A 16,431-nucleotide genomic window follows, 5' to 3' on the forward strand; every position below is an offset into this window, starting at 1 on the left:
TTGGATATATTGGATCTGAATACCAGACTTTGCCTTCATCAGCCGCTTGGTCAGGTCCGATCGTACAATTCACTGAACTTTGGAGACGATTAATATGTCACCAATTGAACCTTGCTCAATTCTCCATAACATTGTGTGCCAATGGCGGGTGTTAAGTTTTAAGATAATGGCAATGACCGTGTTGTTTTGTCGGAATTTTTTATTAATTCAAGGCTTCATACAAAACTGATCCCAACGCCTCGCCATCCGCTCAACCATAATTTGTAATAAGTTTACTCGAGGCGCTTGTCCTCCAGGCCCTCGGTGTCACCAGGCTCGCGGTACTCGCCGGTGGGCTTGGCGCCACGGGTGCGCTCTTCCACAATATTGCTCTTGTCGATAGCCTCCTTATCGTCACGCTCTAGAGGGGGAAAGTTAGACACTTAACGTAGTGGTATTAAACTCGATTTACTACTGACCAAGCTGGGCGTCGGAGTCGGCGGTCTCAGCATCGATTGGATCCTCGACCTTGGCGTCGTCACCGAGGACATCGATGGGCTCACGGTCACCTTGACGGGACACGTACTCATTGTCCTGAACATCTCCAGTGGGGGCCTCGGAAGACATGGTGTGAGATAGGTGAAATTAAGAGATGAATAACGAGATCAAGAAATTGGATTTAAATTGAGAATCAGAATGGAATTATCTGTAGAAAGGTGTTAATGCTGGTCGTATTGGTAATATTGACAGGGTGAGCAACTTTGGGTGGGAGTTCACTCAGTTCATATAGAACTCTCATCTTTGTTGTCGAAAACCCATCATTGCACTCTAAGCTGAAAACACCATAGTTAGAAGTGTTGATATCATTGTCGTGTTCACAGGTTGTCTGTATATCTATGACGCTGTCATTTACGCGTGGAAACGCGCATCAAAGGGGCTCCGACCTCCCTGGCGCATAATCACCGTGCAGCATCAATTGAGGAACGACCAGTACGCGACGTGGAGCAAAATGTCCGATGCCCCTTGATCTAACGGCGCCACATTCGATTGCAGCGACCATCTTAAAGCGCCTGGCGCGCGTCGATGAGGCTAGTCTCCCAGAGTCCATAGCAACCAGTGCCAGCCACCTCAATGAAGTAGTGCGCGACTATGAGTTGGGAACAAAAGGAACCATCGTCCCCTAAGCCTCGTTCCCCAATCTTGAACCCCAGCGATCGTCCCTGATCGATCGCGTGAAACCCGATTGGACAATGGGCATAATTCATGATATCCTCTAGGCTCGGCGGAACGCACAGCCACAGGCTTTATTTTCGGTGAGAGGAAGAATTGATGAAGTAAGGCTGATAGCGCACTATCATTCCCATCGGTCTGAATGTTGAATTACGGCATTGTCTTTGATTCTTTTTGGACCTAAAGATGCAGGAGGAATCAAATACATTAAGATGCCACCTCTGGCTTCTCTTAGTTGCCAATCAGCTCTTTCCAGTAGCATTAAATGGCATTACCTTGAGCTGTATTCATAGCTGATAACCGAGCTCCTTTCAAGTCACCGAGATTGAAGAGGGCCTAGAACAGCCGTCAGATCTCACCGAGATAAACTCCCTGCGCACGATCGGTCTGACATCATGTCGTGTTTCGCTCGAATGGGCAACAGAAACGGGTGCGCGGGCCGCATCATATTGACGTCTCCCGTCCGCCCACCTCGCCTCAGTACCGCACCGAAACAGCAATGATCCCCGTCCGTCTCAAACTCTTACATCACCCCCCTTTACCAAAAAGCAACCGGGAAACTCTGGTACAAGCCTCGAAAGCAAGAGTCAACCTGCCGAGTCGGGTACCAAGTGCCAGCAGAGCGAATGCCCAGTGATACAAGGTTCCCCCCGTATGTTTGTTCCAGAGTCTACCAGACAATCAAAATTGTCCTCTCATAATCAGATAATTTCCCACTGACAATGCTGCGTTTACTTCTGCGTTTTGATTTCTTCCTTATTCACACCAAACACTTGGATGATCCACGACAATATTACCATAAATTCCGACGTTTCACAACTGTTCTTCTTTTCACACTAGTTCCTCCGTTGTTTTTACCGATCTGATTGAGTATTTCGGCTCCCGGGCGCAATCACCGCCAGAAGTCAAGTCGTCACTGTCCCGGACTAGCAAGGGACCAAAGCGAACGGCTTCATCGGTAGCCTACGTGTCCGCAACGCCCCCGCGTCCCTAGCCTTTCCTTTTTTGGCGCTGTCAAAAGGAAGTTTAGGCACAATCCCACGTGGTGATCGTGATCCTCCTCGATTCCTCCAACACTATGCCTCGTCAGGAACGTCACCACAAGGAGCGTGTCGTCTACGACGACGATCCGCACTATGACGATTATGCAAACGAGCGCCCCAAAGCCTCCCGCCGCGTCTCTCGTAATATCCACGATCATGATACGGGCGGCGGGGGCCACCGTCGCAGCAGCCGCCGGCACGATTCCTACAGCCCCGTCGGCCCCGTTCGCGCCCGACCCGAAAGCTACGGCCGGCCTCCTGGTCGAAGGCACGAGACATATTCCGAGTACTCTGACAGCGGGGACGAGAGGCCTCGTCGACGAAGCCACGGGCAGAGCAGCAGCCGCCGGAAGGACAGCAAGGCGTCGGGGTCGTCGAGGGGGCCTGACCGGAACGATGCTGACAAGGTTGCGATTATACAAGCTGCTGCTACGGCGGCCGTCGTGGCGGGCGCGAGTGAGGCCTGGAGGATGAGGAAAGAGAAGACGTCGTGGTCGAGAAAGGGGACCAGGATGGCGACGGCCGCAGCGGGTGCTGCGGCTATCGCGGCGTTCAATAACAATACCAATGGGCAGCACGGATCTAAAGACGGGGGTGGGATCAAGAATAATACGATCCAGGCCACACTGGGAGGCTTGCTGGTGAACCGGCTCGCCAACGGGGTCGGCAAGAAGTAAAGGTAAGAGAATCTGCCAAGCAAAAATACTGGAGGCATGCAGGAGAACAACGAAAAGCTCCCTCGTTGCCGACACATGAAGGGCCACGAGATTTATGTTTATTTAGGTACATATTCATGACGGGTAATGGATACCAGGAGTTCTGGGTTTTTTCCAAACTTGATGTTATCTCGCATGTTCCCGCGCGTTGGATTTCCCCCCACCACTTGCCAGCAATGATGTTGTCACCAACATCGTCGACATCTTGAGTCGCCCCACAGTCGTAAAAGGACAGTGTTCAAATGTTGGTCGGTTGCCCCTGAATAAAGCCGACTAAATCGATGATCTTGATGAAGCAGATAATCAAGGTAAATCATCAGCGATGAGCCTCGCTGCCGCTGCTACCTTCATGGTCTTGACTTCGTAGTCTAGGTTAGCGTCCGCTTTTTCAGACATCGCCCCGACGGTCGAATTTCTACCTATGCCGAGAATTACATTCCAATTAAACTCTATCTCAGAACCTCTGGCTCTGAGCAGCTTGCCTGGATGGCGATGCTAGGAATCAAACTCAGGGTGCGCGGATTCAGGCCCGGTGAGAGTCTATCAATCGGCTCAACTACTGCATTGGTCAGACGGAGATGATAATAATAGAGTTCTCTTCTCTCCAGTTGCTTGAACAGGGATGACCCAATGACTACGGCACCACAGGTCGGTAATTGTTCTCTGAAATAATCAAGGATATGTTGTATTTGGCAGTCTTGAGCTTAGCTTACAGGGGACACAACAAGTATTGCTGTCTAGGGAAAAGATCTCTGTTAGGTTATTGAGTCGGCCAGATGTTCCAGCGAACGTTTCTCCGCTTTCCTCTTCGTATTATCATATTGGTTGGTTTTGATATGGCCACAATAATGGAGAGGAAAACCTTGGTCTGAAATGCGCCAACCACCGCTGACCAGTCACAACACCTCACAAAGGGCAAATACAAAATGCACAAAAGAGAAACTTCATCCTGGCGATATCGACCGCTTCCATTGCTAAAAAAACTCCTTGAGGGTTCGTCGCCATGGCCTTCAAATGCAAGTAGTACTAGCCCAGCCAGCAGTGCAAGCCGTCACTGGTATCTCGCCCGCACCGGATTCTTCCTCGCTTTCCCATCCCACATCGACTCCTCCGCCACTGTTGAAAACATAATTCGCCGCCTGGCAGCGCAGCCACCCGTTGATCGCGGGGTGATTGCACATGGCGTGGTCCATGAGAGCGTTCTTGAGGTCCATGACTTGGCTCGAAACTCGCGCATGCTCGCGGTGTAGTTGGCTATTGAGCGCCTCGGCGGTGTCTTTTGCTGACTCGAGGTCGGCGCTCTGCTGCTTCTGCTTCTGCCAGTTGCGGGCCGAAGCTCGCCGGTGACGATCGCGGCCGCGAAATGGCGGCCGCGGGTCTGGGACGTTGCTCTCGCGTTTCTGTGAAACTGTGTTGCTCTGTGGTTGGTCATTGTGAGCGACGGTCTCGGTGCTGGATTTCCTCCTCTTCTGAGAAGATGGACGGCACTGGCTTTCCCCCAGCCCATCGTCATTCGAAGAAATGCTGTGACCGGTCTGTCCACTGGCAGGGGATGGAGAGCCTGGAGGCAAGTCGATAGTCCTGGGAGACGGCGTGGAAGATGGAAGTGTATATACGCTGGGTATCAGAGGATGTGCCAGAGTAGATGTTTGATAATACATCCAGGCAGCTGAGTCCATGCCAGAGTCGGCAGGGAAGTACCGTGCTGTAGGTTGGAGATCAGTTGAGGCCCACCAGATGACTCGACCGAATTCTATGGCGGGCTGATTGCTAATGGGATTTTCATAAATTCCATTGCCATCTCGTGTCTGTCTATAGCCGTTCTGATCGATAAATTGCGGAGTGGAGGGGGCGGTGGCTACGTCTTCGCAGTAAATCAAGTCCCTTGGCGGTATTGGCATTTCGAACAGGCTCGTGGAGGACCGTCGTACCATCGGATCATGTAATCGCGCTTCGCACCGTTTCGCACTATGGTAGTCAATGCACCCTTGAAATTGATCTAGAGTATCTTGCGCTTGTTCAAAGAGTGAAGTTATAGGGGACTCGATTTCTACATCGGTTGGGGTGCTCGGCGGGATGTAGTGCGGTGTAATCGATAGTTCGTCTCTTTCCCCGAGGCGCTGTCCCAGATTCTCTGGGACAAGTCTGAAGCATGAGGAGGACATTGATATGTCACCGTAGTCAATGTCCGCATGGTGCTGGGTTAGATGTCCGTCGTTCTGCTGGCAAGCAAACAGATCGCGCTTCTGGCTCGCAGACGGGGGGGCTTTCAGCACAGCCTGATCTTGATGTTGAACGCCCATCTGTTCTCCAAGTCCAGTCTGGAGACTGGGCCTTTTCTGAAGCGATCTGGTCTCGTATTCGCATACTTCTCCTCGAGAGGTACATCTTGAGCAAGGTCTTCCACCATCACACTGCACGATGTGTTAGATGATGCCCGAGAGTGAACGTTGAAGCTTCACTTGTAGGCTTACCTTGGCCTTCTTCTGCCGGCAAACTTCGCAAGCCCCTCTGTCCCAGACTCTGGATTTGCTGTGGCTTCTTATATTTGGTATTGGTTCAATTGGATTCAAGCTTGCCATGTCCTGACATCAAATGGTTATCTTAGGGTGCGTTCTGGTGCGTTCACATGAGTCTTCTCAAGAACGAGCAATGACTCACCTTGAGGGGTTAGCTCTTTTCGACAGCTTTGGGTGTCGATAAAATTGAGTCGTCGCCTCAGAAAGTCCGTAGTATCGCTTTATCCGTTCTTGCAGTGATCCGACAGCTCGGCAGCGTCCTATCAACTCCAACAAGGCTCAAACGGCATCGTGGTTGCGAGATAGATCAAGGCCGGAATCGCGTGGCCCGTGGATATGAACCCTGAGAAATTCGAATGGGTACCTTGTCGAGAATGAAGGCTGTCTAATTTGGAGCCGATTGCTGTGGTTATCCGAAGCAACCGCTACTTGATATGTACGCATTGCTTCCCCTGGTTCACAAGCTTTCCCCGCAGCAGCGAGAGCAGGTCGGAAGTCCTTGGCTCCCCAACGCGAATGCGGCCGCAGGTGGACAACCCTGCAGCCATCTATTGGGTCGTATATAAGAGCTACAGGTTACTTACAGATTGCATATTTTACGTACCTCGCCTCTATCAAGACGCGCCTCCAAAGCGAAGCGGCGGAAAGAGGATACAAGGCAGCCTTGTAGGTCTTGGCGGATAAATTTGACCATGTCTCTCTGGAAAAGAAGTTTGCGCGGCAGATCGGCTGCATTCCCACCGCACCAGACCACCAGAGCAGGTTACCCTTGCTCTAGCGGGGCTCATTCACCGGGCTGGAGAGGGGGAAGGGTATCACAACTTCAAGTGGCTACTTACCTAGAGAGAATGCATGGACGAAAGAAGAACAAACGGCGACTTGGGAGGCACGGGAACGAAGTCCGATAGGGAGGTCTTGCCTTAGGACCGCGCTCGAAGAGGGGGGCGGTGATCTGCGTTGCGTATTCAACGTGATTGGCGCAGCCTCGAGGGCGATATGAATTCCAAAGGGTCTAGACCTTCATTCATGATCTTGAGGCTAGTCGCATTCATATTTGCGTGCGAGGGCTTTTAGTTGTGCCTTCCTCTACATGTACTGAAAGGTACCAATGACAGATTGCTCCCGTCTTATCATCTCATACTCGAGATACAATAAGACCCTTAGATTTCCGAAACACTCGTATGTACATGCATATACCCGAGGAAGATTACCATGATCTTCCATTCCGGATGACCTCCGATGCTAACCATTGGCCGCATTACTTGGTTGAAGGTCCGGGGGATGGTGAGATTTCCTTGGTTGGGAGGGATAGATACATTGAGATTGTCTTTGCTTTCGGTCAAGTAATAGTGTCGCACAAGAAGCAAGTACATTGTTGATTTGCTATTAGCGGGTGAGATGAGGGGTCAATGTGCTATTCACCACCTCGGTGACGGACATTGCGTCAGCATCGTTGCGTGATCAGTCAAAGCCGCACTACGAAATACCATCATGATACGCTCAATAAGGTACTTTAACAAAACACGAGCTATCTTACTTGAAATGTGTATTTGAACAGGTCACTCTGATCATTTTGGACTTCCTGTATAATGGCCAGTGTTCGGCGGCAAGTCGGCCTGGCAGAGCTCCAGTGGTCAATGAAATTATGTGGTCATAGTCGGAGCACACAATCTACCGGGGATTGGGATTTGATGTGTATACAGACCTTGACTTCCTTACTCGGTGCTTTTCAATTTAGGTACTTACTCCAGACCTACATACACCTTGTCTACTGCAGAAGGAAGTTTCCTGAAAATCCTCAAGATCCAGCCCTTTCAATCCGTCTCCCACAATGTCACACTGGAAATTCTGCTGTCTCAGCCATACTTCCTGTGAATGACCTATAGTAAATGCACGAAATACTCACCGTCCCTTGAAACCTACAATACTGGGCCGTGGGAGAAACGTGGTCATCGGTCGGTGGCTGGCTGGATGCCCACCAGCCATTTCCCTTGTCTCACAGGTCTAAATGTGGTTGGGATCAATATGCATTTCGATGGGGGCGCCCACGAATGCGCCATCGGCATTTTGTGAGCATGGAAGAAAAATTCTGGTCAACCAATTGAAGGCCTCTCTCCCATGTCATCAGGCGAGGAATCAACCTGAGGCTTGTCCTGTCCCACCCAAGTAGAGTTCAAGCCAGAATCTTACATTTTTTCTCTCTTGAATCTAGAATAATCTGTGAGTGCCAGAAAGCATGGCACTTTGAAGAGAGGGTCTCCGTTCATGAAACTACTCTGCGATGGATGGCCCCGGTGAGAGTTCGCTGGTCACTGCAGGGTAAATCTCAAAAATACGTGCGTTCAGCTTCAGGAGTTTGCTTGCTTCACGCCTGGCATCCCCTGAACCCACTAAGTGGCCTGAGATCGGCCAAGTTGATAAATTCACAATAAGAAACAGGTACATAAGATAATAAAAACTAGCCACGCAAATTCTTGGAGCACATGGTGGGATCCCCTCCCTCAGATGGTGTGGTCAGGTGGTACGAGGGCACATTTTGTATCCCCCTCAGCGTCCAAACCTCGACTCTTGAGGTTGGTGACCGGGTAACCAAGTTCAATGAGAGTCGTTAATTCTTTCAAGTGGTTTCCAGCTGTTGTATACCTTGACCTGGGCAGCGGGTCATCAAACCGGTCTCACTTGGATCACCGTGTCTTCCTCCCACCCCCCCATAAGCCGTAGGATGTCCACGCATCCACGTGTTCAAGGAATGCAAACCGCCCAGCCGGCGTGGGATCTCAACGGGTCCAAACGTATTTGTCCGCTGCCAGCTCCGACGTTTTTTCACCAATAGCTACGCAGAATATTCAGACGACGCCAGAGTGACCACATTCAACACTGCGTTGGAGTGTCTCGCCCAACGTGCATGATGATCCTAGATCATTTGCCAGCCGATTTAAGCCGTCTTGACTGTGGCAAAAGGGGCCATTACGGGGATTTCATTATGAATGCCTCGCATTATCAATGCTTGCTGAATGCGACCGTAAGTTCAATTGCTAGCGGATGTTACCTAGCGATGTAACATAGCCTCGGAGACTCCAGCAGTGGCTTCTCAAGCTGTCTACGTGTATGTCTGGAGCCAGCTCATGCGTCAACGGCGTCTCCTTAGGATGGCAGGTTTTCTTACAATTTACTCCTTTGCAGCAGATGAAGCACCTCGCTATGCTACCCCGATAGCTATGATAATAGGCTTCATAAAGAGCTCTCTCAAAAGCTCCTCTACCTGCGTGTCGAGCACATCGCTTATAGGTCCCGGAGAAGAGATTAGTTGGACATGTTTGCTCTATGAGTAGATGCAGCCTTTTTTGTCGGGCCGCTGTGGGTTTGGAGAGGCTCACCTCCTCTATACAACAGACCAGATTATCGGTTCAGCGTTGGACTGTTTCAGTCATCCTACTTCTTTGTCATGAGAGTTTACTAATCAGTCATTGTTCGTTATTGAACGTCCAATCCTCGCCGACTTTTCGTTGAGTGAACATCGGATCAATCTGCGACTAACCTCACGTCTTCGATTCCTTCGTCATCTGGGGGAAATTCAATTGAGGTAGGCATGTCGCAAGACAAGTAATGTTGAATGCGCTTGATTTTGGATACGTAGAAACTTTTTCAACCATCCTGACGAAATAAGAGTTCATCTGCTTCGATGCGACGTGGCGGGAGTAAAGAGCACTTAAAAGTCAACAATAGGCAACGCTGAAAACTAGGCGGTAAAATTGGATTGTCGATATTGTGACTCAGAAGCCTGAGACACCCATTGGGCCCATCGGGGAAATCAAAAGCCCGGTGACTTGCTGAGAAGACTGCACTCAACTAACTACTCACGGATACGACGACGGGCACTAGTTGGCTGGAGGCTCCATTGCCAATTGAAAATACGCAATATTTCGACCCCAGAGAACCAGGCCCAGTCTCTCTCTGAAGCCACCTATGCACACTTATCAACCAAGCTATCTATGAGGGGAAAACTCAGCACCACCTTTTGGTATCAACATCAGTCCCAAGTGCGGGGTCTTTAGGAGTGAAAAAAAAAGAAACGTAAAAAGCCCATGAAGATTTTCTCGCGCTCGAAAAAAAAGTCCCCCAGATACCTGATGTTATCAAAGATCAAAACCAGCAGCCACTGATTGTTTCTCTCTTCATCGGCGTCCCGTACTGTGCTCTTGAAATTTCTCGCGAATTCATCACTTATAAGTGGAATTTCCATGTTCAAGCGGAAAGGGGGAGTGCATCGGTATCACTGGAAGTGGGAGGAAGCCCTTCGTCTGCTTTTGTCGTGATGTTTCGAGGATACTTGGGTGGTTCCCTTCCTCAGAAATTTTCTGAAGATAGAGTAAGTTACCATCCTCTAGGCGTCAAAGAAACTGACCACGGGTTTAGGTCATGGCTACTATAGTAATTTTATAAGATGAATCAATCACGAGGTCTTGTTTCAGCCAGCATGAGATCTATGAAGTAGGCTGAACGTAACATGGAATCCCCTCCAAAGAAAGGAAAGAAAAGTCACAGTACGTACACTCAATATCCGAGGACACTGCTTGAAAATGCACGTGGTAGACTGAAGCCAAAGTAAGGAGGTTTCGTGATATTTATTGCGGCATGTGTTGGCTTTGACAAAACCGACACCTAAGGTACACGACAATGAGCCATGAAATCAAAACCATCTGAAAGAAAATCCCGTATCACGGACACCATAGAGGAGCTCTCGTTAGTTTTATCAATCCGAGTTTCGCATCGGCGTTATGCAGGACCTTGCTCCACAGCGGCCTGCGGAGCCGAGACTCTGGGTAAACCTGAATCGACTTGAAATTGAGAACTTTCCTCCCACCCTGAGTGACCGTGTACGTACACGATCTACATATCAAAACTATATTACATTGACCAAATATCAAAACGGACTCAAGCTATTTCAAAGACGCAAGTAAGCCACCTCCCGCTGATGCTCCCGCCAAGCACCGACAGGATCCCAGCCCCCATCAGCACCCGTAGCCCTCACCCCCTTCTCCTTGACACCATACAAATACGGCTTCTCATTAGCATAGCATGCCGTCTCCGCCTCCTCAGGCAACGTTCCCTCGAGAATATACCTCTTTGCTATACTATCCGTGCAATCAGACGTGTCCCTCGACGAGTGTCCGTACCCATGATGCGCAATCAACCTCGCGTTCCTTCCCATCTCGTCCAGCAACCTGCGGCCGTTGCGCAGCGGCGTAGCCGGATCGTACGTCTCCGCGATGAGCAAAATCGGGTTCTTGAGAGTGTGGTTCAGGTCCCCGCGGTACACATCCGCCGGCTCTGGCCAGTACTTTGTGAAATGCTGGCAGGGAAACACGTCGGAGAAGCGGGGGTTGCCCGCGACCCAGGATTGGGCCGTCATGTTGATCCAGAGGGATTCCCAGTAGGCCAACCCGTCGCCGGGCGGCAGCGGTGCGTCGTAGGAGTCTGCGCAGATAACGATAAAGGTAAGTTCAGACGATGAGGGCCGCTTGTTGGGCGTCGCGGGGAGGGTCGGGTCGTACTGCCAGGCCTGGCGTTCCAGGAACGCGGCGGCGAGGGTCGAGTTGCCCTGCTCGAGTTCGTATAGCATCTGGGCGAGGGCCGGCCAGCTTTGGGCATTGTAGAGTGCAGAGTAGATTGCGGCCACGAGGACCGAGTACGTCACGAGGGACGGGCCGCTCTCTTTCGTGTACCCGACGACGGGGCGGTCGATGAGGGATGTGAATAGGGACATCATGCGCTTATCCAGATCTTTTAGCACGATGGGCTCGGTGCTGCTGCTGCTATCAGGTTTTGCCAGCACGCAGTGATCCGGGCCGGCATTGAGGCATTCGCCGAGGAAGCCGTCGTACCAGGCGTCGGTGCCGTTGTCGAGCGCAGTCCATCCGAAACCGCCCAGTTCACGGTGGTCGCGCACGTATTCCGTCCCGTCCAGGATGATCCGACCGACGCTGTCCGGGAACATGTTGGCATAGGTCTGCCCGATACCGGTGCCGTAGCTGACGAGGTATCCCGTCAACTCGTCCTCGCCGAGAGCCTTGCGGATCTCCTCCAGGTCGCGCGAGACAATGGCCGTGCCCATGAAGCGACCGAGGTCGCCGTGGGTTTCCCAGCAGGCCTGGAAGATGGCATCGTTCATGGCGTCGCTGATTTCGAGCTGGCGCGTCACGTTGGCGGAGACCTCGAGGTACTGCCCGGTCAGCATGGACCAGTGGTCTCGGTCGACGTCGTAGGGGAAGCAGGAGATGGAGGGGCGTGTGATGTTCACGCCTCTCGGGTCCCAGGCTAGCACGTCGAACTTGCCGTCACTGAGCCTCTTGGTAACTTGTTCCGAGACTCTCCAGCCGTAGGAAGTTCCGCTTCCGCCTGGTCCGCCCGGCTCAAGGACAATGGTGCGCTCGCTTCGGCCGCCGGGGGGCGGGTTTCTGGTGCCGTTGTCGGGCTCGCCTACGCGAGCTAGGCCCGAGACCTGGTACTTGATGATAGCGAGTCGGACGATCCGGTCGTCTGATTTGTTGGTGTAGTCTAGCGGCACCTCCAGGTAGCCGCAGAGGTAGATGCCTCGGCCGGAGAAGGGGTCACCATCATCGCCATCAACCGAGACGGTCTTGTTTCCCCAGCTCCAATTGGATGGGTCTGGGTCAAAGGAGCTCGCCCACGTCTTTTCAGGGTGGGCATCGTCAAGGGCCGGCGGGATGGTTGCATTTGTGCAAGGGATGAGCCGGAAAGGGTCCTTGGGCAGAGGGAACCGGCCAAAGGGAGATTCTCGGACGGGGACTGGGTGTGACGCAAGATCCCCTCGACGAATCTGCTCCAGCCGGAAATTTTTTCTGAGGTAAATGTTACACAAACCAACCAACAAGACGGCGCCGGCGAGCATGAGACGTCCGCGCATTCCGGTCCGTCGAGGCGGCGGCGGGGATGGCGGCGGGCGCGTCTCTGCGACCTGTTTCTTCTCCATGTTTGCTTTCGTTGTACAGAACGAATTCAAGCACACACACATCCAAGCAGACGCATTGAATGATTTATAGTAAAGAGAAGAAGAAGACGCGAAAGAAAATTTGCCGAGGACATTGATGACGTTCGCAACGACGTTGCCCTGTGAGGGGTCCCGATCCTTCAGGCGACAATTACGTTCTCACCTTCCCATCTTGGCGTTCTCACCTATCGGCCGAAGCGCCCCTCATTTGCCGGTCTCGGCTCCGAAGACTCGGCCGGGTCGACCCGAGAGGGAAACTCGGCCTCATTCACAGATTCGCCAAAGCGTGCACCGGTTTAGGCAATGAACTTCAACAAGTCCATGTGGTATTTGGTGATCATTTAAATCAAAATATGGACTCAGAACTTTGGAAGAATAACGTGCTCCATCCCCAACTCATACATCCGTCTTCCGGTCATGCGTAAAAGCGCCTTCTTTTGATTCCTCGCCCGACGAGTCGCCTCTGCCAAAAGGCTTCGTCTCGCTCGAAGCCAGATCCACGCTCGCCCTCCATCCCATCCACCACCGGCCGCTGAAGAGCTCTTCCATCTTCTCCATGGGGATGCCCTTCGTCTCCGGCGCCCACAGCCCGAGGATGACGAGGCCCGCGCCGCAGACGCACGCCCAGAAGACGTATGCGCCCCACACGTTAAGGCTGACAAACATGTTGGGTGTCACCCGCACCACGGCGAATTGGAAGAACCAGTGCAGGGCCATGTTGCTCGCGTAGGAGACGCTGCGGATGCGGGTGGGGTAGATTTCCGTGCCGTACAGGTACTGCACCGTGCATAAGCCAATGGACCAGCCAACGGCGTAGATGAATACGGAAGCGATGGCGGCATCGGACGCAGGCTTGTTGGTGCCGTCAATCCAGATGGCCATGTAGATTGCCATGTACACGTGCGTGATGCACTGCAAAAATAAGCCCGTCATAAAGCACCGCCGGCGCCCAAAGACGTCGACGAGACCCCACGTAAAGATCATGGTAAAGACGAGCTTGACGGCGCCGTACGCGCCGCTAGTAATGAGGGACGTGTTGTCGCCGACGACGCCGGCGTAGCGGAAGATCTCGGGTATATAGTAGGTGATGCCGTTGCCACCGGACCACTGCGCGACGGTCTGCATGACGGCGCCGAGGAGGAAGCGCGTGCGGTAGGTGGGGATGGTGGCAATGTCCTTGATGATGGCCCAGGTGGAGGAGTCGGCGAGGATCTGCTGCCGTGTGCGGATCTGTTCGTGGATCTCGTCGTATTCGGTGGCGAGGGCGTGATCGCTCGGGTCGGCGTGCCGGAGCTTTGCGAGGACGGCGAGGGCCTCGTCGCCGCGGTCACGGGATGCGAGCCATCGCGGGGTGTCGTCGAGGAAGAAGGAGGCGATGAAAGCTAGGCCCACGGGTATAAGGGGGATGGCTATGACGAGGCGGTACTGCATCCTCGTCGCTGCGAGCGTCGCGTTGGCGGCGTAGTTGATGAAGAAGCCTGGAGCATTGTGGGTGAGTAACACTGGATCAACGGTTTTGATATCAGGGTTGATTCTGAGTAGGGCGCCTTACCAAGGGTGAGAAACGACAGCAACACGACCATGTATATACTGACGACCATGCCGCGCGACCTCGCTGGCGCAATCTCGGAGAGGTATAGTGGCGCAACGACGGTAAGCCCACCGGCGCCGAGCCCGCCCCATATACGGGCGAAGAGCATCAACCCCAGTATCCCGGACGAGAAGACCTGCATCAGACAGCCCGTCATCCAGACGGCGATGAACAGCTGCCACGCCCTCAGTCGTCCGAGCCGATCATTGACGGCGAGGGCAATTATGGAACCGAACGCGGCGCCGAGGACGCCAAAGGACGAGATGTTGGCCTTGCGGTCGGCGAGACCAGACGCGTTGCCCTTCCACAGGCTCGAGACGAGGCCAAAGTCATCCTTGAAGGACGCCAGGCCCGTCGCAGCGCTGAATCCGCCTTCATCGTAGCCTACGGGGGCGGGGGCGCGGGGGGGGACCCAGCGCCGTGCCCTGCCACAGGGCCGGAGCGATGACCAAAGTCACCTTGGAAGGCGCCCGGCCCGTCGCAGGCCTGAATCCGCCCTCAGGCTGGGCGAGGGGGGGGAGGTAGTGGGCGGGGGGGTTTTTGGTTGTTTGTGGGAGGTGGAGTTTTTTTTTTAAAAAAAAAAAAAAAAAAAAAAAAAGGGACGGATCGCTGTCAAAATTCGGACGGACGGGAGTTGGTTGACTGGAAGATCCAACAGGACTTGACTACTTACCCTTGGGAATAGACCCGCACGAGATAATAATGATGGTGAGGAGATAATACGTATTGAATTGGACCATTTTAACACCCCCGCGGCTCCCGTCTTTGCGTCGATATCTCGTCGTTGGCGGATGTGCAAAGTATGGTTGCGGGCGCAAACCAAGAAAAGAGCTGGTGGGAAATGCAAAAAGAAATTTTTACTCTCTTTTGTTGCAGTCGTTTTTTTTGCCCCCTATTTCCGACACGCAATCTCAGACGGGGAGAGCTCGCACCGACACCCCTCCGATCCTCGCCTCACTTCTCTCCTCGGGTTCGCCCTATAGAGTAGACACTCGCGTCCCCCGTTTCCCGTTCCCTTTGACGCGGAAAACCGTCGTCGTCTGTCCAAGACAAAACGCGGGGGGTGGGTGAGGGGAAGGAAGTCTCTCCCACGGGGTAAGACGGCCACACGGCCCTGGGTCTCGATGATGTGGGAAGCCTTCTCGACTTTCTCCGGATTTCGGTTGGGGCCCTGGTTCGACAAGTCTCGAACCCCACGATTTCGTTCGGCGGGCGATCGAGCGGGTAAGGAGAGAGGAGATCTCGTGCAGAAACAGAGTGGGGGTGTACGGTATGGGTTCAGACAACTTCAGATCTCTTCGCAGGAAGACATCGGACGTTGACCGAGCAAAAAGGATCGGAGTGGGAGGGTGAAGGAATAGCCTGGAGGAGACGATGGAGGAGAGGGGGGGGGGGGGATCCAAAGCAGCCGCAGTCTGCAGAAAGCCTTCTTAGTAATGTCACTCCACAATCGGTCGGGAGTTGCGTTCATCCAGTTCCCAACTCTCCAATCCCATCACACCGTGACACCTTCACACCCTCCCTCCCGCTGCGCCGCCCAAGTGCCGGACTAGGGCTAAGGCAAGGGACCAAGGTATCCCATAACGTCAAGTTCGCAGTAGAGCTACATTGGCGTCGAGACGGTATTTCCGGGGGTGGTTTCCGGCCGAGATCGTTCCAGGCCCAACTCTTCACTCGTCCGTCCCATCTATTGCTGATCTCTCTGCTACCTCTCTCTCTCTTTCTCTCACCCCTCGGTCAACTTCCGACGGCCCTCGCACCCGTAGGTCGGTGGTCCGAGCACTGACTCGTGGCGAACAGCGAGCAAATTGGCGCTGCTTGTTTGCTTGCTTGCTCTCTTTCCCACTACTAAGTACGCCCTAGGCACGGTAAGTACCCGTAGTCTCTGCCCTCTCTCCACGTCCGTGGTGAGCAACGGGCTGCTGTCCAATAACCCGAGGGCTTGGAGGCCAATCATTCCTCCACTTGAACTTGGCACCGCTGCATGGCCGTCGGACAGGTTCCATGGCGTGTGCTGAAAATAGGTGAAATAATGTATGCGTATTTTAGAGTTAACATTCATTCACACTCTGTACACTGAGAAAACCGCCCATCACCGGCCGCAACTACACGCAAAGCCCGCATCTGCGCTACTTGGCATCGGTCATCCTCCGAGCTCACGCACCACCAAACTCAACCACCAAAACACCACACAAGCAGCCTGCCTCTTTTTTGGTTTTTTTTTTTCCCCCCTCCAGTCTCCTCTCCCAAATCCTCATCTACGGGGTCACTCTCCACTATCGTTCCTACTGCTTGCTACCTCTTGCATGCTTCCTGCTGGAGACCGGAGGCGGAGGACTGG

General features: G+C 53.1%; 4 protein-coding genes across 4 annotated transcripts; 1 reads left to right on the forward strand and 3 right to left on the reverse strand.

Moving 5' to 3' along the window:
* Positions 1 to 272: 272 nt before the first annotated feature.
* Positions 273 to 606, reverse strand: CORC01_02628 (uncharacterized protein; the record flags this gene model as incomplete). The annotated part of the gene is made up of 2 exons (XM_022614278.1): positions 273 to 400; positions 459 to 606. The coding sequence occupies 2 exons, from the start codon at positions 604 to 606 to the stop codon at positions 273 to 275; spliced, it is 276 nt and encodes a 91-aa protein (XP_022479191.1).
* Positions 607 to 2,287: 1,681 nt separating this feature from the next.
* Positions 2,288 to 2,929, forward strand: CORC01_02629 (uncharacterized protein; the record flags this gene model as incomplete). The annotated part of the gene is made up of 1 exon (XM_022614279.1): positions 2,288 to 2,929. One exon carries the CDS (start codon positions 2,288 to 2,290, stop codon positions 2,927 to 2,929), a length of 642 nt encoding a protein of 213 aa, XP_022479192.1.
* Positions 2,930 to 3,978: 1,049 nt separating this feature from the next.
* On the reverse strand, positions 3,979 to 5,271 carry CORC01_02630 (uncharacterized protein; the record flags this gene model as incomplete). Its single annotated transcript, XM_022614280.1, has 1 exon — positions 3,979 to 5,271. The coding sequence occupies one exon, from the start codon at positions 5,269 to 5,271 to the stop codon at positions 3,979 to 3,981; it is 1,293 nt and encodes a 430-aa protein (XP_022479193.1).
* A 5,161-nt stretch (positions 5,272 to 10,432) lies between these two features.
* On the reverse strand, positions 10,433 to 14,830 carry CORC01_02631 (uncharacterized protein; the record flags this gene model as incomplete). Its single annotated transcript, XM_022614281.1, has 4 exons — positions 10,433 to 12,619; positions 12,902 to 13,977; positions 14,052 to 14,474; positions 14,764 to 14,830. The coding sequence occupies 4 exons, from the start codon at positions 14,828 to 14,830 to the stop codon at positions 10,433 to 10,435; spliced, it is 3,753 nt and encodes a 1,250-aa protein (XP_022479194.1).
* Between the last annotated feature and the right edge of the window lie 1,601 nt (positions 14,831 to 16,431).

The sequence above is a fragment of the Colletotrichum orchidophilum genome, assembly GCF_001831195.1.
Source record: "Colletotrichum orchidophilum strain IMI 309357 chromosome Unknown Scaffold_15.1, whole genome shotgun sequence".
Taxonomy (NCBI): Eukaryota; Fungi; Ascomycota; class Sordariomycetes; order Glomerellales; family Glomerellaceae; genus Colletotrichum; species Colletotrichum orchidophilum.